This window comes from Amblyraja radiata, chromosome 6 (assembly GCF_010909765.2).
Source record: "Amblyraja radiata isolate CabotCenter1 chromosome 6, sAmbRad1.1.pri, whole genome shotgun sequence".
In the NCBI taxonomy this organism is placed as follows: Eukaryota; Metazoa; Chordata; class Chondrichthyes; order Rajiformes; family Rajidae; genus Amblyraja; species Amblyraja radiata.
Genome location: NC_045961.1, coordinates 95,867,327 through 95,894,646, shown reverse-complemented (window position 1 = coordinate 95,894,646; position 27,320 = coordinate 95,867,327). Strand labels below are relative to the sequence as shown.

Sequence of the window (27,320 nt, the reverse complement as noted above, 5' to 3'; positions counted from 1 at the left end):
AGGTACCTTTGCCCATGTTCATTTCTGGGACCGTGAGGAAAAATTGGACCATAGGTTAAGCTGAGAGGGGCAAAGCTTAACGAAATTATGCAGGGCAAGTTTTTTTATACAGACAGTGGTGGGTGCCTGGAATGCATTGCCAGAGATGGTGGTGGAGGCACACATGACGATGGCACAAGAGGTTGTTAGATGGGCACAGGGATATGCAGGAATGGAGGGATGTGGATCATGTGCAGGCAGGTGAGATTCGTTTATCCTGGCTTCATGTTTGGCATCGATATTACCCCACTACTCAAACCTCACGTCAAAAACCTCGGCATGATATTTGACTCGGCACTGAAATTTGACAAACAAGTCAATGCCGTGGTAAAAGCTAGCTTCTTTCACCTTCGGACGATAGTTAAAATAAAACAATTCCTCCACTTTGATGACCTCGAAAAGATAATCCACACATTTATCTCCTCCCGCCTAGATTACTGCAACTCCCTTTACACTGGCATCAGCCCATCTTCCCTGTCCCGCCTGCAACTGGTCCAAAACGCCGCAGCGAGACTCCTGACGGGCACCCGAAAAAGGGACCACATCACCCCGATCCTGGCCTCTCTCCACTGGCTCCCTGTGCGGTTCCGTATACATTTCAAGACCCTCCTCCATGTCTACAAAGCCCTCAATGGGCTTGCCCCCTCCTACATTAAAAGTCTTCTCACCCACCACTCCACCTCCAGGTCCCTCAGATCGGCCGACTTGGGGCTGCTGAATATCCCACGGTCTAGGCATAAGCTCAGGGGCGACCGCGCCTTTGCGGTTGCAGCTCCTAGACTGTGGAACAGCATCCCCCTTCCCATCAGAACTGCCCCCTCCATCGACTCCTTTAAGTCAAGACTAAAAACATATCTATACTCCCAAGCCTTTCCTGACGTCCACTGAGCGAGGGCTATATGTATATATGTATGTAGTTTGTTTGTTTATACTATTCTTATAACAAATGTAAAGCACTTTGGCCAACGAGAGTTGTTTTTTAAATGTGCTATATAAATAAATGTGACTTGACTTGATTTGACTATATTGTGGGCCGAAGGGCCTGTTTCTGTTCTATGTTTTCTAACTGATGGCACAAAAAGCACCAATTTGACTGCACTCATATTTCGCATAGGCAGCTTACAACCCAGTGGTATGAATATGATTTCTCTAACTTCAAGTAACCCTTGCATTCCCTCTCTCTCTCCATCGCTCCCCCACCCAAGTTGTACCAGCTTCAAAGTCGTCTTGTTAAGTCTCATTGTCTGTACATGTTCTCACCTAGTGCGCAATGTTCTCACCTAGTAGACAAAAATGCTGGAGGAACTCAGCGGGTGAGGCAGCATCTATGGAGCGAAGGAATAGGTGACGCTTCGGGTCGAGATCCTTCTTCAGAACGTCACCTATTCCTTCGCTCCATAGATGCTGCCTCACCCGCTGAGTTTCTCCAGCATTTTTGTCTACCTTCGATTTTTCCAGCATCTGCAGTTCTTTCTTAAACACAGCTAACAATGGCCTGTTTTCTTTATGATCGATACTTTTTTGCATATCTGTCATTCGTTCGTTCTATATCTCTCTACATCATCGTCTATATTTCCCGTTTCCCTTTCCCCTGGCTCACAGTCTGAAGAAGGGTTTCGACCCAAAACGTCACCAATTCCTTTCCTCCAGAGATGTTCTCTAACCCGCTGAGTCACTCCAGCTTTTTGTGTCTATCTTCGGGTAGAACATGTAACATGATTCCATTTTTTTTCCCAGTGTTTTCCCTGAATGTCCTGGCATTGAGCCTGAAATATATCAACATGTATATTTTATGTCTTTTAATCTTTCAATCAGCATATTGGAGTTACAGAGGTTTCCCAATCAATGTATAATGAGGCACATCAAACACTTTCTGCAAGAAAGTTATTCATATGCTTCAGTGGACTGTGAAACTATCACACAAGAGCACTTCTGTTGTCAGTAAGTCAGTAGCATTCCACTCAGGTCAGAGCTGATCAATTCTCATTGTATGTTCTAAAATCAATCCCAAGTCATTTCAGAATTGTTCAGACGACATTTAGCAAGACGAATGTGATATTATTTAGTGCTCTGATTCAGCCGTCTCTGTTAATTACCTTTCGAAGTTCTGCACGGTTAATTTGGCCGTGTGTTAAGGGCCTGTCCCACGAGCATGCGACTGCATGCGGCAAGCGCGACCAAACCGGAAGCGGGGGCTGCGCGGGGGTCGCGCGGAGGTCGAGTGATCCCCGTACAGGGCCGGTCCCACCAGCATGCGCCTGCATGCGGCGAGCGCAACCAAACCGGAAGCGGGGGCCGCGTGGAGGTCGAGTGAGTGACGTGAAGTTCGAGCGAAGTCCACGGGAAGTTCGCGTGTGATGTACGGCGTCAAGATGCTGCGTACGGCGTCGAGGCGGTGCGTACGGCGTCGAGGCGGTGCGTACGGCGTCGAGGCGGCTGCATACGGCGTCGAGGCGGCGCGTACGGCGTCGAGGCGGCGCGTACGGCGTCGAGGCGGCTGCGTACGGCGTCAAGACGCTGCGTACGGCATCGAGGTGGCTGCGTACGGCGTCGAGGTGGTGCGTACGGTGATCGAAGTGGGACCGGCCCCGCGAGGCCGTACGGCTCAAGCGACCACGTTAGGTCGCGCTTGCCGCATGGAGTCGCATGCTCGTGGGACAGGCCCTTAAGGCTGCAAAACGAAAGAGGGGTGTGCCAAAAGCACCATGTATGTTTTGCACTTTTCGATGGCTTCAGAATATTCCAATGAAGTTCAAATCCAATGAACTCTTGGCGTTGGAAAGAAACATCGGAAAGACTGGTGGGAGAACTGGGAAGGAGGAGGGGATGGAGAGAGAGGGGAAGCAAGTGGTATTTGAAGTTAGAGAAGTCAATGTTCATACCGCTGTGATGTAAGCTACCCAAGTGATAAATGAGGTGCTGAATATATGGAAATATATTACTTGCAGCAGCTTAACAGGCCTGTAAATGCAATACACATAGATAATAATGAAAAATTAAATGAGTTAATAATCGTATTACTAGTGCGAAAAAATCCCAAAGTTCTTAGTACAGCTCATGGTTGAGGTAATTGTTGTATATTTGTATATAGTTTAACTTATACAGCGAGGATACAGGCCCTTCAGCCCATCAAGGTCAGTGCCGACCAGCGATCCCCGTACTAACATTATCCAACACACTATGGGCGATTTACAATCTTTATCCAAGCCAATTAACCTACAAACCTGCACATCTTTGGCGTATGGGGAGATGACTGGAGCACCCAGGGAAACCCCACGCGGTCACAGCACGAACGTACAACTCGTGAACAGTGAGGATGAAACCCCGGGTCTCTGGTGCTGTAAGGCAGAAACTCTACCACTGCGCCATCGTGTGCAAGAGCCAGATGGTTGTCGGCTAGAAGCTTCTTCAATCTGGTGGACGTGGTTTTCAGGCTCCTGTACCTTCCCATGGTGTGAACTACGTCAACTGAGTCTACATTTACGTTTAATTAATTGCACTCTAAATGCAAAATGTTTGCCATATACTAATGCCAAAGTTGGTGATATAAATCTGATGTCACAATATTCCCAATACGTACTCAATACCTTTGAAATCAGGTAGTGTCTGAGCTCTAGATTTACATGAGAATACTTCAATGAAAAGAATTTCAAATCCAAATGCATTTCAAGTCAACTCAAGTCAAGTCAAGTTTATTCGTCACATGCACATACGAGATGTGCAGTGAAATGAAAAGTGGCAATGCTCGCGGACTTTGCAAAAAGACAAACAAACTACAAGCTGAATGGAACAGAATCACATATTCACATATTACATATTTGTGGGAGGGAAGAAAAAGGAAAAAAACAGCCATTTTAAAAAGACATCACACAACAGTAAAATGGTACAGTTAAGTTAGTCCCTGGTGAGATAGGAGTTTACAGACCGAATGGCCTCCGGGAAGAAACTCCTTCTCATCCTCTCCGTTCTCACAGCATGGCAATGGAGGTGTTTGCCTGACCGTAGCAGCTGGAACAGTCCGTTGCATGGGGTGGAAGGGGTCTCCCATGATCTTGTTGACTCTGGAGTTGCACCTTCCGATGTATAGTTCCTGCAGAGGGGCGAGTGTAGTTCCCATAGTACGTTCGGCCGAACGCACTACTCTCTGCAGAGCCTTCTTGTCCTGGGCAGAGCAGTTCCATGGTTGTGTCTATTAAATAAGGAATCAACAATGAGCTGCAGCTATTTTCAGCCAGAAATTTCAATAATATTTCTAGTCCTGATATTTTTGGATCACACTTTGAGTGCAAACATAAAGAACTTGGTGGTATTCCCACTAAGTGTTCATCTGCCTCCACTACATTTTCAAGGGGTTTCTCCTTGGTCACATTTCTTCCAAAGGAGGGGTTAATCTGGAGGTCCTTTAGAGCAACGATGAAAGATGCAGTTACTTGGTTTTATGATATAGTTCCTGCCAGGCTTGGGAGGAATATAATCAGATCAAAGAGGTGCAAAAGAAAGCAACACGGATGAAAGAATACACACAGTGCTAAAGCAACACAAGGGGTCAGGCAACATGTGTAGGAAGGAACTGCAGGTGCTGGTTTGAACCGAAGATGGACACAAAAATCTGGAGTAACTCAGCGGGACCGGCAGCATCTCTGGAGAGAAGGAATGGGTCGAGACCCTTCTTCAGAACAGTCTGAGGAAGGGTCTCGACCCGGAACATCACCCATGCCTTCTCTCCAGAGATGCTGCCGGTCCCGCTGAGTTGCTCCAGTTTTTTGTGTCTATCTTCGGGTCTGGTAACATGTCTGGAAGACATGAATAGGTGGCGATTCGGGTCGGGACCTTTATTCGGGTTCTGACCGTCCACCCTACCTATGCCTCGAAATCACCATCTTGGAAACTCCTTCGTAGTGAAATAGCCTGAAGTAAAACGTCCCACGCAAATTTTCACTTCAGAATGCCCGAGATATGGACCTCAGTAGATTGCGAACTTCTAGTTCATCTAAGGCTTCTGGAAAGGGAACACTCAGCTCCTTGCTTCACAGTGTAAGAATATTAATCAGGTTCCAATGCCATTCTGGTGGTTTCAAGGACTATTTACTGACTTGAGCTTCTACAATTTACTTTTAACTCCATACTTGAACTGGCCTGCTGGGATAAGAAGTGATGCTGCCTGGATTACACGATCCCAGACCACAAGAATACTGCATCCAGCTGCAAAGAAGTAAGCAAGCTGCTTAATCATAATCCTTCGCAAAATAGCCAAGGGGACCGCTTTGCAGTGAAGACAGCAAAGTGCTGAAGCAGCTGCTGGTCTGAATCATGTTTTAATGCTTTGACTGTCTTATCATAATGACTGAAACGCGTGTCACGCATGCATGAGAGTGCATTGACCAAGCTCGGACTCTTTTGGCGCGCCTTCCCCAGAATTAACATTAACAGGCCTCAAAAGATAATCATTTATCTCCATAACAGGAATATCTCAAAGGCTTCATCAACTATTTAAAGGGCGGCCCGACTACGGGTGCTGTCTGTACGGAGTTTGTACGTTCTCCCAGTGACCACGTGGGTTTTCTCTGGGTGTTACGGTTTCCTTCCACACTCCAAGGCCGTACAGGTTTGTAGGTTAATTGGGTTTGGCGAATTGTCCTTAGTGTGCAGGTTAGAGCGAGTGAAAGGGGATCGCTGGTCGGCACAGACTCGGTGGGCAGAAGGGCTTGTTTCTCTGCACAGTATCTCTAAAAGTATAACTTTGCTGGATGTTTGTCAGAATTCCACTCAAACATGTAGGTTTGTACAACGATAATTCTGTGCATACTTTAAAAAGATGCTTGGGCCTTCATAAGTTCATAAGACATTGGGGCAGAACTAGACCATTCGGCCCATCGAGTCTGCTCCGCCATTTGATCATGGCTTATCTATTTTGCCCTCTCAACCCCATTTTCCAGCTTTCTTCCCGTAACTTTTGACACCCTTACTAATCAATAACCTATCAATCTCTGCTTGAAAAATACCCTTTGATCTGGCCTCCACCACCGTCTGTGGCAATGACTTCCAGATTTATCACCCTGTGGCCAAATAAATTACTCCTCATCGCCACTCTAAAGGTACGTCCTTTTATCCTGTGCCCTCTGGTCCGAGACTATCGCACAACACTTGTTCAGTTCAGTTTAGTTTATTGTCACGTGTACTGAGGTACAATTACAAACTTTTGTTGCACGCTGACCAATCAGTGGAAAGACAATACATCTTTATAATTGAGCCATTTACAGTGCATGACAAGGAAATAATGTATAGTGCAAGGTAAAGCCAGTAAAGTCTGCCTGTCACCAATGACTTGTCCAACAACACTTATTTGTCAATGAAATACTGTCTCATGGACCTTGGTATGAAGGTTGTCAGGAATATTAACTGGCATTGTGATATAAATCCACTCGAGCTGTTCGGGCCACTGGTGAAACAAGGGGATTTTCTTTCCTTCACATGAAGGTTACAATTGTAAACGCCTTGTTGCTTACTGCTTCTGGGACTTTTGGCTCTAGGCGCATAGGCCAGTCAATCCCTTGAGCTTGCTTTGTCATTCAGTACCATCACAGCTGATCTAACCTTGGTTTTCTCCCAACTTTCCTGCCGGTTCCCCATAAAGCCATTAACAAAAAAATCCAACTATCTCAACCTTAAGCCTAATCATTGACTCAGAAACAAGTGGCGCAGAGGTAGAGTTGCTGCCTTACAGCGCCGGAGTTCCGGGTTTGATACTGACTACAGGTGCTGTCTGTACGGAGTTCGTACACTCTCCCATAACCTGCGCGGGTTTTCTCCGGGTGACAATAGACAATAGACAATAGGTGCAGGAGTAGGCCATTTGACCCTTCAAGCCAGCACCACCATTCAATGTGATCATGGCTGATCATTCCCAATCAGTACCCCGTTCCTGCCTTCTCCCCATATCCTCTGACTCCACTATTTTTAAGAGCCCTATCTAGCTCTCTCTTGAAAGCATCTAGAGAACCTGCTTCCACCGCCCTCTGAGGCAGAGAATTCCACAGACTCACCACTCTCTGTGAGAAAAAGTGTTTCCTCGTCTCCATTCTAAATGGCTTACTCCTTATTCTTAAACTGTGGTCCCTGGTTCTGGACTCCCCCCAACATCGGGAACATGTTTCCTGCCTCTAGCATGTCCAAACCCTTAACAATCCTATATGTTTCAATGAGATACCCTCTCATCCTTCTAATCTCCAGAGTGTACAAGCTCCATTCTCTCAGCATATGACAGTCCCGCCATCCCGGGAATTAACCTTGTAAACCTACGCTGCACTCCCTTAATAGCAAGAATGTCCTTCCTCAAATTAGGGGACCAAAACTGCACACAATACTCCAGGTGTGGTCTCACTAGGGCTCTGTACAATTGCAGAAGGACCTCTTTGCTCCTATATTCGATTCATCTTGTTATAAAGGCCGACATGCCATTTGCTTTCTTCACTGCCTGCTGTACCTGCATGCTTACTTTCATAGACTGATGTACAAGGACCCCCAGATCCCGTACTTACCCTTTTCCCAACTTGACGCCAACTTGGTTTCCCCCCCACACTCCAAAGACGCACAGGTTTGTAGGTTAATTAGCTTGGTAAAAAATGTAAATTGTCCCTGTGTGTGTAGGATAGTATTAGTGTGTGGGGGCCGCTGGTCGGCATTGGCCGAAGGGCCTGTTTCTGTGCTGTATCTCTAACCTAAACTAATTATCCATTCTTTGAAAAGTAGAAATTTCTCCACACCTCCATCTTAAATGGGTGACCCTTTATCCTGAAACGATGACCTCTGGTTCTAGAGATGTTCCTCTCAGCAGTGAAGGGATTCCTGTGGATTGTTGAAAGGGGGAGGGGGGGAAAGCAGAGTCCATGTGTGGAATCTCATTGAATGTTGGAGGATTAGCTTAGTTTTGTTTAGTTTAGAGATACAGCGTGGAAACAGGCCCTTCGGCCCACCGAGTCCACAACGACCAGCGATCCCCGCACATTAACACTACCCTACACACACTAGGGACAATTTTACACTTATACCAAGCCAATTAACCTGCAAACCTATACGTCTTTGGAGTGTGGGAGGAAACCCACGCAGGTCACGGGGAGAACGTACAAACTCTATACAGACAAGCACCCGGGTCTCTGGTGCTGTAAGGCAGTAGCTCTAGTGCTACGTCACCGAGCAGCACATGGTCTTGGATGGAAACTGATGACAAGGTCAACGTTATTCTTGGCCAGGCTGAGAGGAAGGGGGCTGAGATGTGAAGAGTGTTTGCAAACCTTATCAACCACATTAGATGGGAAAGCAAGATGCCTGATGCCTGCTCTCTGCTCAATGAATCCTCCTGCAATTATTTTCAAATTTAATTAAAATGTACCTACACCCAGAGCAAAGCTGCTTAAATGACGTGACTTTGAGAGAACATTACCTGATATTTAATAGCATCTAAAATTGTGCAGTTTCCATTTTAGTTGATCAATTTCATCAAGCACGATATCATTCACGTAGAAAGGATTTTTTTTCTTTATTAATTTAAAGTGGATTTCAATAGTTTTCATCTTTCCTTTTTGACGGACAATTTCAAACTGCAAATTACAAGTAGAATATTGAATGGTAATATGGAATTCCTGCTAATTACATTTGGCTTGGTTTTTTCCCCTTTTCTCTTTAAATGGCACTTTAGCAGACAGTGCCTATTGGAATATGTCTTTTTAATGTCCAGGACCTGAGAATATCACCAAGAATAAAACTTACTTATTACACCACCAAAAACCCATTGGATCCTTCCTGGCCTCTGAAGAGCGGTCTCATCAGTTCCATTTCCCTGCAATGTATTCTCCTTCATGAGAGGAATAGATCAGGTAGGTGCACAGAATGTCTTGCCCAGAGTAGGGGAATTGAGGACCAGAGGACAACGGATTAAGGTGAAGGGGAAACTATCTGAGCGGTTACGTTTTCGCACAAAGGGTGGTGGGTGTATGAAACAAGTTGCCAGAGGAGGTAGTTATGGCTGGGACTATCCCAATGTTTAAGAAACAGGTACATGGATAGGACAGGTTTGGAGGCATATGGACCAAACACAGGCAGGTGGGACGAGTGTAGCTGGGACATGTTGGCTGGTGTGGCAAGTTGGGCCGAAGGGCCTGTTTCCACACTGTATCACTCTATGACTCTGTATGGCTGTCAACTCTCTTTGGCCCATACATTAATTAACCTAACAGAACACCTTTGGGATGTGGGAGGAAACCGGAGCACCCGGTGGAAACTTGCACAGTCACAGTGAGAATTTCCAAGTTCCACACAGGGTAGTACGCAGGGTTAAGGATGAACCTGGATCCCTTGAGCTGTGAGGCCACTGCGTAGAACAGATGGGCTTTTGTCAGTTTATAGATACAGCACGGAAACATGCATTTTGGCCCACTGAGGCCACGCCGCTCACCGACCACCCATTCACGCTAACCCTAAGTCTTCCCACTCTCACATCCACCCTCTCTAAACACTAGCAGTAATTTACAGAGGCAAATTAACCTAGAAAACCCTCGTGGTTTTGAGTTGTGGGTGGAAACCGGAGCACCCAGAAGAAACCCACACGGTCATAGGCAGAACAAACAAACCCCGCACAAACAGCACGTGAGATCAAGAACAAATGCGGGTCTCTGGCACTGTGAGGCAGTAGCTCTACCAACTGTGCCACTGTGCAGCCCTAAAGGGCCTGTCCCACGAGCATGCGACCCGCATGCGGCAAGCGCTACCAAACCGGAAGCTGGGGCGGCGCGGAGGTCGAGTGAGTGACGTGAAGTTTGAGCGAAGTTTGCGGGAAGTTTGCACGTGATGTACGGCGTCAAGACGCTGCGTAAGGCGTCAAGACACTGCGCACGCCCGTCGAGGCGGTGCGTACGCCCCAATATGGCAGCGGGCCAGGAGGCCATTGCCGCGCGGAATTTTTGAACAAGGTCAGTTTTTCGGAGCCCCAGCGCGATGTCGGGACCAGCTCCGTACAACTCCATATGGCTCCGGCGATCGAAGTGGGACCGGCCCCGCGAGGCCGTACGGCTCAAGCGACCACGTTAGGTCGCGCTTGCCGCATGGAGTCACATGCTCGTGGGACAGGCCCTTAAGTGTCCGTGTCCTTCTTAGCTTGGCCAAAATGTTTCAGGTGATATGAATATGAACAGAGTTGGACACAAAAAGTTGGAAGAACTGAGCGGGTCTGGCAGCATCTCTGGAGAAAAGGAATAGGTGACGTTTCGGGTTGAGACCCTTCCTCAGAGTTATCCTGGTAGCCGTGAGACATGGATTCAGCAGTAGAGGCAGTAGCGGTATTCACTGGGGGTCCAAGGAAAGTTATTGCAAGAAGTCTGAAAGTGTACATTGATGTAACAGGTGAGTTTCCTTGGCAAAATGTTTGCACAAATAAAGAGAGAAACACAATAAGGCATTCATATTCTCTGGATGTGGAAACAGCAAGAGACCGTTTATCTACTGGCTACTACCATTTACTGAGATAATGATTGGATTATCATTTTCTTCCTTGCATCCCTTAATATCTTTGTTTGTCTCATATAAGGATCATGATGTTGGGGGTCAAGATTCGAGACATGGGGAGGGGCATGTAAGGGGGTGTCAGGTGGGCTGGTGATTGAAGGCTGTTGGGGCAGGGATGGGGCTTGTTTCAGTACTGAGGGATAGCGTGAGGATGTATATGACTTGTGTTGCATCTGTCAACATTACCGTTGGTCAGCGCGGACTTGGTTGGCCGAAGGGCCTGTTTCCACGCTGCAGGTCTAAACTAAACTAAATTTCCCATCAAGATTACTGGTTCAGGTCAATGAATGGAAAAAGTTAGATATTCAAATGTTTTATGATTTGGAGAAGCAGAGGGGAAGGGGGTTGGTGAGGGGGCATTGTGGAGAGAACACTTACAATATGGTGGAGATAATGAGAGACTGACCTGCTGAGTATCACCAGCATTTGCTGGTTTTAAATTCAGATTTTCAACATCTTCGGTATTTTTGGTCTCTTAATTTCACATCAAGTTCAGGGCTGATGTAAACTGCCAACTCTGATTGTCTTTTGATCGGTGGGTGTTGGGATCTCCAACCAGGAATAATGGGAATTGCATAGATGTTGAAAAACTATTTCTTTAGATTATCTCTTAGGTCCCTGTTCCAATGAGCACCTCTGACTCAATTTTTCCATAACACAGAGGGTGGTGAATCTATGGAATTCATTGGGGCCATGGCTGTGGGGGCCAAGTCAATGAATAATTTTAAGGCAGATAGATAGAGTCTTAATTAGTACAGGTGTCAGGGGTTATGGGGATAAGGCAGGAGAATGGGGTTAGGGGGAAGAGATAGATCAGTCATGAATGAATGGCGGAGTAGACTTGATGGGCTGAATGGCCTCATTATTCTACCGGCGCTAACTGTATGGAGTTTTTACATTCTTCCCATGATCTGCGTGTGTTTTCACCGGGATCTCCAGTTTCCTCCCACACTCCAAAGGAGTACAGGGTTGTAGGCTAATTGACTTGGTATGATTGTAAATTGTCCCTAGTGTGTGTAGGATAGTGTACGTGTGTGGGGATCGCAGGTTGGAGCGGACTGGGTGGGCCGAAGGGCCTGCTTCCGCGCTGTTTCTCTAAACTAAACTAAACACATCAAATGAAGCCGTAAAAACTCATCCTCGATGGTTCTATCAACTTCAAAAAGACGAAGTCAAACAAAATCTATCCTCAAGGGCCTGTCCCACTTAGGTGATTTTTTAGGCGATTACAGGCGACTAGGCTGTCGCCACGTGGTTGCCGGGTTGTTGCCTGTTTGGTCGTGAGTCGTCTCCTCAGTCGCCCAAAGAATCGTAGCGTCTTTCTGGTCGACGCTGAATTTTCAGCATGTTCAAACATTTTTGGCGACAGTGGGTTTGGCGCCAATGAGCGTAGCTTGACTTCTCCTGATGTAGGTGCTGTTGTAGGTGAAGTAGATTGTTGCCGGTGCTGACTTCGGTTAATTCCATTAGCGACTACCTACGTCAACCGGCAGCAGGTACCGGCGACTGAATTGTCTACAGTTGTCGCCGACAGGGTCGGAGCTTGTGGTAGGTTGTCGTAGGTGTGGTCGTAGGTGGACATCCTAATGCCCCTGTCCCACTTAGGAAACCTGAACGGAAACCTCTGGAGACTTTGCGCCCCACCCAAGTTATCCGTGCGGTTCCCGGAGGTTTTTTGTCAGTCTCCCTACCTGCTTCCACTACCTGCAACCTCCTGCAACCTCCAGGAACCGCACGGAAACCTTGGGTGGGGCGCAAAGTCTCCAGAGGTTTCCGTTCAGGTTTCCTAAGTGGGACAGGGGCATAATGGGTCGCAGGTTGTCGGTAGCTTGCCGTAGCTTGACATCGACTAGGTGGTAGGTTGTTGTAGCTTATCGTAGTCATGGGGGGGGGGGTCCAGTCGCCGGTTTTTCGGCGACCTGCAACGACTTTGACAGTCGCCTAAAGAGTCTTCGAAGTGGGACAGGCCCTACAGACTTTAAATTAAGGATGCTTTGAAGCCTTGTTGCCATTTATATTAGTATCATAAATATCTGAATTGTGACATGATTGGTTTACTGACACTGCAGCTGTCAAAAATTAAAAGCAATTTTTTAGTGATATAAAAGATAATAGGTTACTACCATTTCAGTCCATGACTATTAATGCAGACCAATTAAATGTTTCCATATATTTCTTTATAATCAGGTTGCAACATGTGTTGTGTATTAGAACGGCTGCTTGTCATCTTAAAAGCTGTAAATGAAACAGCTGCTCAGAACAGAGCTACTGAGGGTTTCTCTCCTAATTGTCAGGGGATGATTACAGCGAAAATGTGTGTGAAGTTATAGGGGAAGTCCCGGAGAATCGATCTGCCTTGTGGTGTTCCCGTGTGAAGCAATGTCTCGCAGAAATGCGGGTGGGAAGGAACACACTTTTCCATCTATATTAGTGGATGCAACGTACTCCGTCATGGCCAGGTGACTGGATGTTTCTGTGATATTCCACATCGGATCAGGAGAAGATCTAACTGAAGACACAGTGGTGGACAAGGATGGGTGACGTTTCGGCACGGGACACTTCTTCAGACTGATTCTCCAGAGACGCTGCCTGCCTTAATCGGAACCTGAGCGTTAACGTTTTCACACAATGGGTAGTGGATGTATGGAACCAGCTGCCAGAGGAGGTAGTTGAGGCAGGGACTATCCCAACTGTTTTCGAAACAGTTGGACAGGTACGTGGATAGGACAGGTTGGGAGGGATATGGGCCAAACACAGGCAGGTGGGACTAGTGTAGCTGGGACATGATGGCCTGTGTGGGCAAGTTGGGCCAACGCTGTATCAATCTATGACTCTATTACCCGCTAAGTTACTCCAGCACTTATGTCTTGTTTTGTAAATCAGCATCTGCAGTTCCTTGTTCATGAGGACCTAAGTGGTTGTTCACTCCCACTTGACCAATCAATCTAGATATATTCCTCAACACATCACCCCCAACCTACACTCACTGGAGGCATAGAAATCATAGAACTGTACAACCAGGAAACAGGCCCTTTGGCCCACTTTGTCCATGCTGACCAAGATGGCATTCCAGGCTAGTCCCACTTGCCTAGATTTGGTCCACATCCTTCTCAACACTTCGTATCCATATATCGTATCTAATTGTCTAAATCTCTCCAAACTTCAAAAGCTTTTTGGATCCGACAGTTAATGTTTTCAACTAGATATAAAAGATTTAGCTCCTGGAAATGTTGATGCTCCTTTCATAATCCCTTAGTTTTGATTTCCTAATCCTTGGAACCATCTTCCCTGTATCTCCCTGATCATAGCCTCTCTCGTAAGATATTGCAAGTGAGAGGCAATGATTTCATCATTTTACTGTAAATAAATGTACAGTTTTAAAGTTTAAAAAAAAGAAGAAACGCTGGGAATGGCAACATTTTGCATGCTGCTCCTCTTAAAATAGTCTTCTATGATCGTTTCCCTTTATTAGATTCATAGTCATAGAGTCATACAGTGTGGAAACAGGCCCTTCGGCCCACCCTGCCCACACCGGCCAACATGTCCCAGCTGCACTTGTCCCGCCTGCCTGCCTTTAGTCCATATCCATTGAACTTGTCCTATCCACGTACCTGTCTAAAGGGCCTGTCCCACGTGCATGCGACTCCATGCGGCAAGCGCGACCTAACGTGGTCGCTTGAGCCGTAAGGCCTCGCGGGGGCGATCCCACTTCGATCGCCGGAGCCGTATGGAGTTGTGCGGAGCTGGTCCCGACATCGCTCGGGGCTCCGAAAAACTGACCATGTTCAAAAATTCCGCGCGGCAACGGCCTGCCGGCCCGCAGCCGCCTCGACGCCGTACGCACCGCCTCGACGCCGTACGCAGCCGCCTCGACGCCGTACGCACCGCCTCGACGGGCATACGCAGCATCTCGACGCCATATGCACGTCTTGATGCCGTACGTCACGCGCGAACTTCCCGCGGACTTCGCTCGAACTTCACGTCACTCACTCGACCTCCGCGCAGCCCCCGCTTCCGGTTTGGTCGCGCTCGCCGCATGCAGTCACATGCTGGTGGGACCGGCCCTGTACGGGGATCACTCGACCTCCGTGCGACCCCCGCTTCAGGTTTGGTTGCGCTTGCCACATGCAAGTTGCATGCTCGTGGGACAGGCCCTTAACAGTCTCTTAAACGTTGGGATAGTTCCAGCCTCAACTACCTCCTCCGGCAGCTTGTTCCACACAGGCTATCTATCCGTTTAGTGTGTTGACAATGCCATTGTTTCCAGCACAGGGGGTATCCCATTTAATGATTTAATTGATTAAAAGATACAGCATGGTAGGTCCACCGAGTCCACACCGACTATCACCTGAGTTCTATGTTCTCTCACTTTCGCATCGATTCACTGCACACTGGAGGCAATTTACAGAGTCTAATTAACCTACACACCCACACGTCAATCTTTCCTAAATCATGACGGCTCTCGGTACTACCGATGTTTTTTAAACCCGATGCCACCTGCACAGCTGTGAGTACTAACAAACTACGTAAGCGGGGAAGAAAGGGGGTGCAGGCTGGGGAGGTGAACTCCAGATGCAGCTGAAATATCAGGGATTTTCCTCTCCAGCATATTTCTATCTAACATTCAATCAGCCAAGTCTGAATTTGGCGAGTTTAGAGCAAGGCAGCTTTTTCAGAGGAGATCAGGGATTTCAGTTTTCTTTGCTTCATGCCTGATTCACCTGACCTGGATAGAGTGGATGTGGAGAGGATGTATCCACTAGTGGGAGAGTCTAGGATCAGAGGTCATAGCCTCAGAATTAAAGGTTGTTCCTTTAGGAAGGAAATGAGGAGGAATTTCTTTAGTTAGATGGTGGTGAATCTGTGAAAGGCTGTGGAGGCCGTCAATTGATATTTTTAAGGCAGAGATAGCTAGATTCTTGATTAGTACAGGAGTCAGGGGTTATGGGGAGAAGGCAGGGGAATGGGGTTCGGAGGGAGAGTTACAGATAAAGGTTGAATAAGTTAGGTCTTTATTCTTTGGAGCGCAGAAGGTTAAGGGGGGACTTGATAGAGGTCTTTAAAATGATGAGAGGGATAGACAGAGTTGACGTGGATAAGCTTTTCCCATTGAGAGTAGGGAAGATTCAAATAAGAGGACATAACTTGAGAATTAAGGGACAGAAGTTTAGGGGTAACATGAGGGGGAACTTCTTTACTCAGAGAGTGGTAGCGGTGTGGAATGAGCTTCCAGTGGAAGTGGTGGAGGCAGGTTCGATTTTATCATTTAAAAATAAAATTGGATAGGTATATGGATGGGAAAGGAATGGAGGGTTATGGTCTGAGTGCAGGTAGATGGGACTAGGGGAAAATAAGTGTTCGGCACGGACTTGTAGGGCCGAGATGGCCTGTTTCCGTGCTGTAATTGTCATATGGTTATATGGTTAGATCAGCCGTGATTGAATGGCGGAGTAGACTTGATGGGCCAAATGCCTAATTTCACTCCTATCACTTATCAACTGATGAACCATAAGACTTAGGAGCAGAATTAGGCCATTCGGCCCATAGAGTCTGTTCCATCATTCGATCATGGCTGATCTATTTTTCTCTCTCTACCCCATTCCCCTGCCTTCTACCCATAACGTTTGATGCCCTTTCTGATCAACAACTGCTACACATCCTAAGGGTATTTTTTTCATTTATTGTATGGACCGATAGAAATTCTCAAGCAAGAGGAAAGGTGGCAGTACCTGCTTCTCAATCAACATTTTGTGGTGCACCGACGTTATGCAATGATTGACTTAAACACCTTCCTGTTTATTCCATAATGCACCAATGGTGTCAAAAGTTAGGAGTGCTTAATTGTCATATGTACCAACAGCAGACCATGAGATTCTGACTTGCACCAGCTTAACAGTTCCATTAGCACAATATTCACAGATAATATATATATTTTAAATTAAATATGTTAATAATTGTAATATATTAGTCCAAAAAAACAGGAAGTCCTTTCTGCAAACAAAGACAGTCCATTGAAGTTCATGGTAGACAAAAATGCTGGTGAAACTCAGCGGGTGCAGCAGCATCTATGGAGTGAAGGAAATAGGCAACCCATTGAAGTTCATCGTTAGAGTCATACGACGTGGAAACAGGCCCTTCGGCCCAACTTACCAACACAGACCAACATGCCCCATCTAAACTAGTCCCACCTGCCTGTGTTTGGCCATATCCCTCCAAGCCTGTCCTATCCATGTACCTGTTTAAATGTTTCTTAAATTTTGATAAAGTCCCTGCCTCAACTACGTCCTCTGGCAGCTCGTTCCATACACCCACCACCCTTCGTGTGAAAAAGCTATCCTTCAGGTTCCAATTAAATCTTTCCTCCCTCACGTTAAGCCAATGTCCTCCGGTTCTCGATTTTCCTGCTTTGGGCAAGAGACTGTGAGTCTATCTGATCTATTCCGCTCATGATTTTATACACCGCTATAAAATCACCCCTCATCCTCCTGCGCTCCAAGGAATAGAGTTTTTAAGAAGGAACTGCAGATGCTGGAAAATCAAAGGTACACAAAAATGCTGGAGAAACTCAGCGTGTGCAGCAGCATCTATGGAGCAAAGGAAATAGGCAATGTTTCGGGCCGAAACACTTCTGATTGAATGGCGTTTTGGCCCGAAACATTGCCTATTCCCTTCGCTCCATAGATGCTGCTGTACTCGCTGAGTTTCTCCAGCATTTTTGTGTACCTCCAAGGAATAGAGTCTGCTTACTCAATCTTTCTCTATAGCTCAGACCATCGAGTCCTGGCAATTGTTACTGCAAAGGTTAGTGCTGGTAGCGTTATGTGATGTAGTATTGTGTACTGTTCAAATGTCCGAGGGTTGATGTCAAGGCATTTAATGCTCTGATGGATTCAAACAATGATGAGATGGATAATTGTGCAGGAAAGACCTGCAGATGCTGGTTTTCACTGCAGATAGACACAAAATGCTGGAGTAACCCAGTGGGACAGGCAGCGTCTCTGGATAGGAGGAATGGGTGACGTTTCAGGTCAGGACCCTTCTTCAGACTGAGAGTCAGGGGAGAGAGGAAACGAGGGGTAAGGAAGGGTAAGGTGTGGAAACGAGACATCAAAGGGAACAAAGTTCAATGTAGAATAGATCATTGTTAGCTGGGGGAAGGTGACAACGAAGCTTACAAAGACAAAATGTAATTAGGAAGACAGATCGGAGAACGAGGAGAGGAAAATACTTCAAAAGTAGTAAACACTGCCCAGTCCATCATCGGCTCTGACCTGCCTTCCATCGAGGGGATTTATCGCAGTCGCTGCCTCAAAAAGGCTGGCAGTATCATCAAAGACCCACACCATCCTGGCCACACACTCATCTCCCTGCTACCTTCAGGTAGAAGGTACAGGAGCCTGAAGACTGCAACAACCAGGTTCTGGAATAGCTACTTCCCCACAGCCATCAGACTATTAAACCTGGCTCGGGCAAAACTCTGATCATTAATAACCAATTATCTGTTATTGCACTTTATCAGTTTATTTATTTATTCATGTGTGTATATATTTATATTACGGTATATGGACACACTGATCTGTTTTGTAGTAAATACCTACTATGTTCTGTGTGCTGAAGCAAAGCAATAAACTCACTTGACTTGACTTGACTTGAGGGATGGAGAGAGAGGGAAAGCAAGGGTTACTCGAAGTTAGAGAAGTCGATATTCATACCGCTGGGTTGTAAGCTGTCCAAGCGAAATATGAGGCACAGTTCCTCCAATTTGCAGCGTGTTAAATAATTGTTGTGTCTTTATGCTTGGGTATTTCATTGAGCAGGTGCCAGAGGACATTTCCTTACTATCTTTCTCAGCATCTGACTTTGACCCGTGTACCTTATGTTGCTCCTGACTTTTATTCTGTAAAAAGAAAATCCAGAGTTTGCAATACAGCTGCCCTTTCAATGGTGATGAACTTGAATTGTCTAGACTATGAAAATTACCCGAGTGCTGTTTTCTGGTGCCAGACGTTGAATAATCCCCATTCACCTTTCATTTTTATTTATTTCGAGTAAGTGAAAAACTAAAATTGACATTTATTTGAAAGGCAAAGGAAACAGATTTGCAGTGAATGCTTCAACATATAATAAAACTGAGGCTAGGCTCCGGTTGTCAAGGTGATGATGATTATGGCGGAGACATGACTATGGTAGAAATATTTCGAACAGGCTCAGTGTTGTTAAAACAACGCCTGTATTCTTTATCATTGCCGCCTCAGCACAAAGAAGACAGCGTGAATAATGTTCAGCATGTATTTGCCTCACTTTTAGTTTGGTTTAGTTTAGAGATACAGCGCGGAAACAGGCCCTTCGGCCCACCGAGTCCGTGCCGACGAGCGATCCCCGCGCGCTAACACTATACTACACACACTAGGGACAATTTGCAATTTCACCAAGCCAATTAGCCTACAAACATGTACGTCTTTGGAGTGTGGGAGGAAGCCTGAGCGCCTGGAGGAAAACCCACGCAGGTCACAGGGAGAATGTATAAACTCCGTACCGACAGCACCCATTGTCAGGATCAAACCCGGGAATCTGGCGCTGTGCTACCATGCCACCCCTAGATGTGAAAGGTTGTGAGTTAAAGCAAGTTTAGAAGCTGGGGTATGTTATTGAATGTCCCTTGATTAGGAGATATCAGGAAAGATCTTAGAATCCAAGAACACGAGAAGAGAAGAAAATAGAAGCTGCATTTTGCCACCTGCCCCTCAAGCGTTCCCCATTACTCACATGCAATCATTGTTGACCTGCGCCAGTTCTCAACTCACTACCGACAGTCACAGAGTCATAGAGTGATACAGTGTGGAAACAGGCCATACACAGGCCCAACTTGCTCACACCGGCCAACATGACCCAGCTGCATTAGTTCCACCTGCCCGTGTTTGGTCCATATCCTTCCAAACTGATCCTGATTTTTCAAAACTCTTTTGATTCTGGAGTAGTTCCTGAGGATTGGAGGGTAGCTAATGTAACCCCACTTTTTAAAAAGGGAGGGAGAGAAAAAACGGGGAATTACAGACCAGTTAGTCTAACATCGGTAGTGGGGAAACTGCTAGAGTCAGTTATTAAAGATGGGATAGCAGCACATTTGGAAAGTGGTGAAATCATTGGACAAAGTCAGCATGGATTTATGAAAGGTAAATCATGTCTGACGAATCTTATAGAATTTTTCGAGGATGTAACTAGTAGAGTGGATAAGGGAGAACCAGTGGATGTGTTATATCTGGACTTTCAGAAGGCTTTCGACAAGGTCCCACATAAGAGATTTGTATATAAACTTAAAGCACACGGTATTGGGGGTTCAGTATTGATGTGGATAGAGAACTGGCTGGCAGACAGGAAGCAAAGAGTAGGAGTAAACGGGTCTTTTTCACAATGGCAGGCAGTGACTAGTGAGGTACCGCAAGGGTCAGTGCTGGGACCCCAGCTATTTACAATATATATTAATGATTTGGACGAGAGAATTGAATGCAACATCTCCAAGTTTGCAGATGACACAAAGCTGGGGGGCAGTGTTAGCTGTGTGGAGGATGCTAGGAGGCTGCAAGGTGACTTGGATAGGCTGGGTGAGTGGGCAAATGCATGGCAGATGCAATATAATGTGGATAAATGTGAGGTTATCCACTTTGGTGGCAAAAACAGGAAAGTATTATCTGAATGGTGGCCGATTAGGAAAAGGGGAGATGCAACGAGACCTGGGTGTCATGGTACACCAGTCATTGAAAGTAGGCATGCAGGTGCAGCAGGCAGTGAAGAAAACGAAAGGTATGTTAGCATTCATAGCAAAAGGATTTGAGTATAGGAGCAGGGAGGTTCTACTGCAGTTGTACAGGGTCTTGGTGAGACCACACCTGGAGCATTGCGTACAGTTTTGGTCTCCTAAACTAAGGAAATACATTCTTGCCATAGAGGGAGTACAGAGAAGGTTCACCAGACTGATTCCTGGGATGTCAGGACTTTCATATGAAGAAAGACTGGATAGACTCGGCTTGTACTCGCTAATATTTAGAAGATTGAGGGGGGATCTTATAGAAACTTGCAAAATTCTTAAGGGGTTGGACAGGCTAGATGCAGGAAGATTGTTCCCGATGTTGGGGAAGTCCAGAACAAGGGGTCACAGTTTAAGGATAAGGGGGAAATCTTTTAGGACCAAGATGAGAAAATTTTTTTTCACACAGATGGTGGTGAATCTGTGGAATTCTCTGCCACAGAAGGTAGTTGAGGCCAGTTCAGTGGCTATGTTTAAGAGGGAGTTAGATGTGGCCCTTGTGGCTAAAGGTATCAGGGGGTATGGAGTGAAGGCAGGTACAGGATACTGAGTTGGATGATCAGCCATGATCATATTAGATTAGATTAGATTAGATTCCTTTATTGTCATTCAGACCTTTCGGTCTGAACGAAATTATGTTGAATGGCGGTGCAGGCTCGAAGGGCCGAATAGCCTACTCCTGCACCTATTTTCTATGTTTCTATCCATGTACCTGTCCAACTGTTTCTTATGTGGACCCTGCCTCAACTACCTTCTCTGGCAGCTTGCTCCACACACCCACCATCCTTTGTGTGAAAAGGTTACACCTCAGATTCCTATTAATACCTTTCCCCATCGTCTTAAATGTCCTATGTCCTCTGGTCCTCCATTCATCTACTCTGGGCAAGAGACTCTGTGCATCTACCCGATCTTTTCCTCTCATGGTTTTACACACCCTAATAAGATCACACCATATCCTCCTGCGCTCCAAGGAATAGAGTCCCAGCCTACTCAACCTCTCCCTACAGCTCAGACCCTCTCGTCCTGGCAACACCTTTGTAAATCTTCTCTGCACCCTTTACTGGCTGACAACATCTCTCCTATAACATGTAGCAATGTTACAAAATTTTGAGATTTAAAAAATCAAGTCTGTAATTTATCCCATCAGATAAAGCCTAAAAAGAAGTTTAATTTGACACCTAATTCACTTTCATATCTCAAGTATTTAAAAAGTTATGGCCATTTTCATACTCGGAAATTAGCATCTTGTTCCCTATTGATTTTCTATGGACATAACAAAAAAGCTGTGATCGTGAACAGTCAAAAGCCCATAACCTTCTTAAAAATTAAGAGAACTGAATGAAATTTTCAGTTATCGTAGATTGAACCATTCTGAAACAAATATAAAATAATCTTACTTGGATGACCTGAAATTAAAGCATATAATTAGTTACCCAAGTGTAGCTAATTTCAAACTTCAATTACTAGATCTAAACATCTATCCATTTCTTAATAAATGATTAACATTTTTAAATAGCCTAAGTGTCCAAATAATATTCATAAATAATTCACAATAAAACATGATTTTCAAATCTCATTTACATTAATTTATAGGCCAAATGGAAGGAATTTAGTGTTCAATTGCTGTAAATTAAAGTCCATTTTAAATCAGTTTTCTAGTGGGATCCTGTGAACGCGATGGTTTAGAACGTTCACATTGCGCTAGATTTGTGCCCCAAATGCCCAAAAAGAGCTGCTCGCAATATTAAACTTTGTATAAAGGGATCTTAAGAAGCCCTTTTTAATGTAAAAATAAGCAGCCTACCTTCTTTTATTTGCTCTATGCGACCCTGACAGCTGCTGGTGGTCGCGGGTTTAGAGATTGATTTTTAAACTACTATAACTATTATATGAGGCCTTTAAAACTAATAATAGCTTTTGCGACAGGGTCTTCCAGCGATTTTTCGTTAATAATTAACTAGGCTGAACATCTTCGATTTGAACAGCCTAGAGAAAATCGCGTTTTAAACCCGCCCCCCTCTAAATGGCGCCAAAATCGCGCACACCCGCAGCGACAGATTTTCAGCGACGCTTCAGGTAGGCTTTGCAACATACCTATAACATGGTGCCCAGAACTGAACACAATACTCTAAATGTGGGAGTCACCTCATTGGTGTCTGGTTTCTCCTGAGCAGAAGAAACAAAGCAACACACTTGACTGGGTGAAGTGCAAGTGAGTTGCTGACACAACTGTTGGGAATGTTTAGTCGGAGGGTGGTGAATCTGTGAAACTCATTGTCACTGACGGCTGTGTAGACCAAGTCATTGGTACAGAGTTCTAGTCTGCACAGCCTTTCCCTGTAGCTCAGGCCTGGCAGCATCCTCTTCTGCATTTCTTGCAGCTTACTGACATCCATCCTATAGTAGGGTGACCAAAACTGAACACAGTACTCCAAATGCGGCCCAACAAACATCTTGTACAACCGTAACATAACCTCCCAACATCTATACTCAGTATTTAAGAAGGAACTGCAGGTGCTGGAAGATCGAAGGTAGACAAAAATGCTGGAGAAATTCAGCGGGTGCAGCAGCATCTATTGAGCGAAGGAAATAGGCAACGTTTCGAAACCCTTCTTCAGTCTGCTTCCTCCTTCCTCAACTACCTCCTCCGGCAGCTTGTTCCATACAGGCTATCTATCCTGAAAAAGGATTTCGGCCCGAAATGTTGCCTATTTCCTTCGCTCCATAGATGCTGCTGCACCCGCTGAGTTTCTCCAGAATTTTTGTCTACCATCTATACTCAGTACCCTGACTGATGAAAGACAATGTAGCAAAAGCGTTCTTTACCACCCTAACTACTTTGTTTGGTTTACAGAGAGGGGACCTGTACAAAATATAAACAGAAGTAGGCTGAATAGATCTGCAAATTCTCCTGGACATAAATCTAGCTTTGTGCATGAACTGGCCTTTTAAAAAAAAAATCATAAATATTTATTCAAATATTAAAATAATATATACAGTGCAGTAAAAAGCAAAACAGAACCCGCCACCATAATACACGACAAACGATGAACTATTACACAACTATCTTACGCTCCTTGTCAAGGATGCATGCAACCCCCTCGCGGTGCCCAATGGTCCCGGAAATCCCCCAGGGCGCCCATGGACAGCGCATAGTCCCTCTCTAACACCACCCGGGAATGGACGTAACCCCAGAAAAGGGGCAGGCAGCCTGGCGCCGCGACTCGCGGATGGCCAGCTTGGCCAGGCCCAACAGCAACCCATCCAGGACATCCTCGGCCCTACCCTCTCCCCTACGCACAGGGTGTCCGAAAATGAGGATGGATGGGCGAGAAGTGCAGCCAGAAGGCATGGAGCAGCCCCTTTAGATAATGGAACAGGGGCTGCACACTCCATAAACATGTGGTACCAGCCGCAAAAGTGGCAGGCGCTGGCGAGTCTGTGAACCGCACGGGAAACAGGTTGCAAGGGACTCCCCGGTGCAGTACCCTCCACCCCAGGTCCCTGATGCATGATCCGGACTTAGTGGGAAAATAGTTAACTTATTTGCAAATTCACAAGTTATAGGAGTAGAATTAGGCCATTTGGCCCATCGAGTCTACTATTCAATCATGGATATACTCATCAAATGCTAACCAACTCACACTTTCATATTCCTCCTCTGACAATCTATTCGTTGATGTTCATTCAGAGAAAATTAAGAAAAAAAGATGTTTCCCTCTTGCAAAAGGCCTAAATAATCTTGAAGATAGACACAAAAAGTGCTGGAGTAACTCAGCGGGTCAGGCAGCATCTCTGGAGAAAAAGAATAGGCGATGTTTTTGGGTCGAAACCTTTCTGCAGCCTGAAGAAGGGCCTCGACCCAAAACGTCACCTATACCTTTTCTCCAGAGATGCTGCCTGACCCGCTGAGTTACTCCAGCTTTTTGTGTCTATCTTCGATATAAACCAGCATCTGCAGTTCCCTCCTATACCTAATGAATTCTACCCTATCTCCTCGTACTTTATAGATTTATCTGTCTTGGTGTTCAAGATGCTTCTCACCCTCAGTCTGTTTATACATCTAGCTACAGGGTGGCACGGTGGTGCAGTGGTAGTGTTGCTGCCTTACAGCGCTAGTTCGATCCCAACTACGGGTATGGTCTTCACAGAGTTTGTACGTTATCCCCGTGACCGTATGTGTTTGCTCAGAGATCTTCGGTTTCTCCCACCCTCCAAAGATGTTCAGGTTTGTAGCTTAACTGGCTTGGTATAAATGTGAAATTGTCCCGTGTGTAGGATAGTTAAGCCCCTGTCCCACTTACGTGTCTTTGGCACGCTAATTACGCGACCTCGTGGTCGCGTTGAGGCACGACAGTCCCGCGAAGGTCGTGCGTGACTTCATGCGTCCACACAGCCGTCTGGAGCGCGTGATATCATTTGAAGGCAGACACAAAATGCTGGAGTAACTCAGCGGGACCGGCAGCATCTCTGGAAAGAAGCAATGGGTGACGTTTCAGGTCGAGACTCTTCTTCAGTCTGATAGAAGGGTCTTGACCCGAAACGTCACCCATTGCTTCTCTCCAGGGATGCTGCTGGTCCCGCTGAGTTACTCCTGCATTTCGTGTCTATCTTCAATTTTCATGGCCCCGCTCTGGGAGTAGAAGTGGGGGCGGATCCGGATCCGCAACGGAGAGTTCGACGATCGTTTGCCTGCTTCTGCTGCTGTTGAAGGTGAGACGTTGCGTCGCGCCAGGGTCTTGGGCCTGTCCCACTTTGGCCGTCAGTTACGCGACAGGCCGTTGGCGCGCGAAGATTTCGTTCGCTACAAAATTTCGGAGCCCCGCGCGATGTCGCGCACAACTACATACCCCTCCTCGCTTCTCAATGGGACCGGCCCCGCGTGGCCACACGATGCCCGTGCGCCTCAACGCGACGAGGAGGTTGCGTAATTTGCGTGCCGAGGGCACGTAAGTGGGACAGGGCCTTTAGTGTGCGGGGATTGCTGGTCAATGAGGACTCGGTGGGCCGAAAGGCCTGTTTCCGCGCTGTATCTCTAAACTAAACCAAAACTAAACAAATTCACTGAATTCCTATGTAATCTGTCATTAATTTCCACTTCATTACTTCCTCAGGTTGGGGTTTCCAATGATGCTCGTCTCCACCACTATCGGGATGTGCTACCTCCTGGTCATTCACGTTGTGCTGGGATGGAACCAGTGACCTGGCCTTGAAAGATGAAAGGGACCATCGCCTGTGTACGCCACACCTTATCTTCAACAGTTAATGAATCAGGAAAAAACTGGGATGTCAGAGCGAAGAGAACTTGCCAATAAATCCACCACCTGTAGCCTCTGACAGGTGACAACCGTGACAAGGGAATCTATTACATAAAAAGCACATTTTTCTAAAACGTTTCAAATGATGTGTTTACATTGGGGCAAACAAACCACTGTGGCCATTTCAGACTGGAACCACAGATCCTTTCAGCGAATATCCAGGCAGATAGCAATACATTTCACTGGTTGCTCCGTTGAGCAGCCACTGGAGTTTATCTTGATATGTCAAATTATTGATAGTAAAAAAAAATGAGTGTATTCTCAAAAATGTAATAAAATATGTTCCGGCAAACAATGTTTGTCACCCAAACAGAACTGTTGTCAGCCTGTTCAATGTTTGTGTAATTCAGAAGCAAAATAGTGCAGATGCTTAAAATCTGAACTAAAGACGTCAAATGCTGGGGTTACTCTGGTCCGACGACACTGGCGCAGCTGGTAAAGCCACTGCCTCACAGGGCCAGAGACCCGGGTTTGATCCTGACTACGGGTGCTGTCTGTACGGAGTTTGTACGTACTCCCCGCGACTGTGTGGGTTCCCTCTGGGTGCTCTGGTTTTCTCCCTGAGGGTTTGTAGGTTAATTGGTCTCTGCAAATAGCCCCAGTGTTATCCAGTGCAAAGCGAGTGGATACGCAAGTGGGACAACATCAATAGACAATAGACAATAGGTGCAGGAGTAGGCCATTCTGCCCTTCGAGGAAGCTCCGCCTCCATTCAATGTGATCATGGCTGATCATCCCCAATCAGTACCCCGTTCCTTCCTTCTCCCCAGATCCCATGACTCCGCTATCTTTAAGAGCCCTATCTAGCTCTCTCATACTTTCATCCAGCAAACTTGCCTACACCGCCCTCTGAGGCAGAGAATTCCACAGACTCACAACTCTCTGTGTGAAAAAGTGTTTCCTCGTCTCCGTTCTAAATGGCTTAACCATTATTCTTAAACTGTGGCCTCTGGTTCTGGACTCCCCCAACATCAGGAACATGTTTCCTGCCTCTCGCGTTTCCAAACCCTTAATATTCTTAGGTACACAAAAATGCTGGAGAAACTCAGCGGGTGCAGCAGCATCTATGGAGCGAAGGAAATAGGCGACGTTTCGGGCCAAAACCCTTCTTCAGACTGATGGGGGGTGGGGGGGGAGAAGGAAGGAAAAAGGGAGGAGGAGGAGCCCGAGGGCGGGGGGATGGGAGGAGACAGCTCGAGGATTAAGGAAGGGGAGGAGACTGCAAAGGCTAGCAAAACTGGCAGAATTCAACATTCATGCCATCCGGACGCAAGCAACCCAGGCGGAATATGAGGTGCTGTTCCTCCAATTTCCGGTGTTGCTCACTCTGGCAATGGAGGAGGCCCAGGACAGAGAGGTCGGATTGGGAATGGGAGGGGGAGTTGAAGTGCTGAGCCACCGGGAGTTCAGGTAGGTTATTGCGGACTGAGCGGAGGTGTTCGGCGAAACGATCGCCCAACCTCCGCTTAGTCTCCCCGATGTAAATCAGCTGACATCTAGAGCAGCGGATGCAGTAGATGAGGTTGGAGGAGATACAGGTGAACCTTTGTCGCACCTGGAACGACTGCTTGGGTCCTTGAATGGAGTCGAGGGGGGAGGTG

General features: G+C 46.4%; 1 protein-coding gene across 1 annotated transcript in view; it reads left to right on the top strand.

The window, feature by feature from the left end:
• Positions 1-26,000, top strand: part of LOC116974604 (P protein-like) — a 73,927-nt gene extending 47,927 nt beyond the window's left edge. The window contains exon 6 of the mRNA XM_033023259.1: positions 25,516-26,000. Coding sequence (XP_032879150.1) covers positions 25,516-25,603 — 88 coding nt within the window. The 3' untranslated portion in view covers positions 25,604-26,000. The remainder of the gene's footprint in view (positions 1-25,515) is intronic.
• Positions 26,001-27,320: the final 1,320 nt, after the last annotated feature.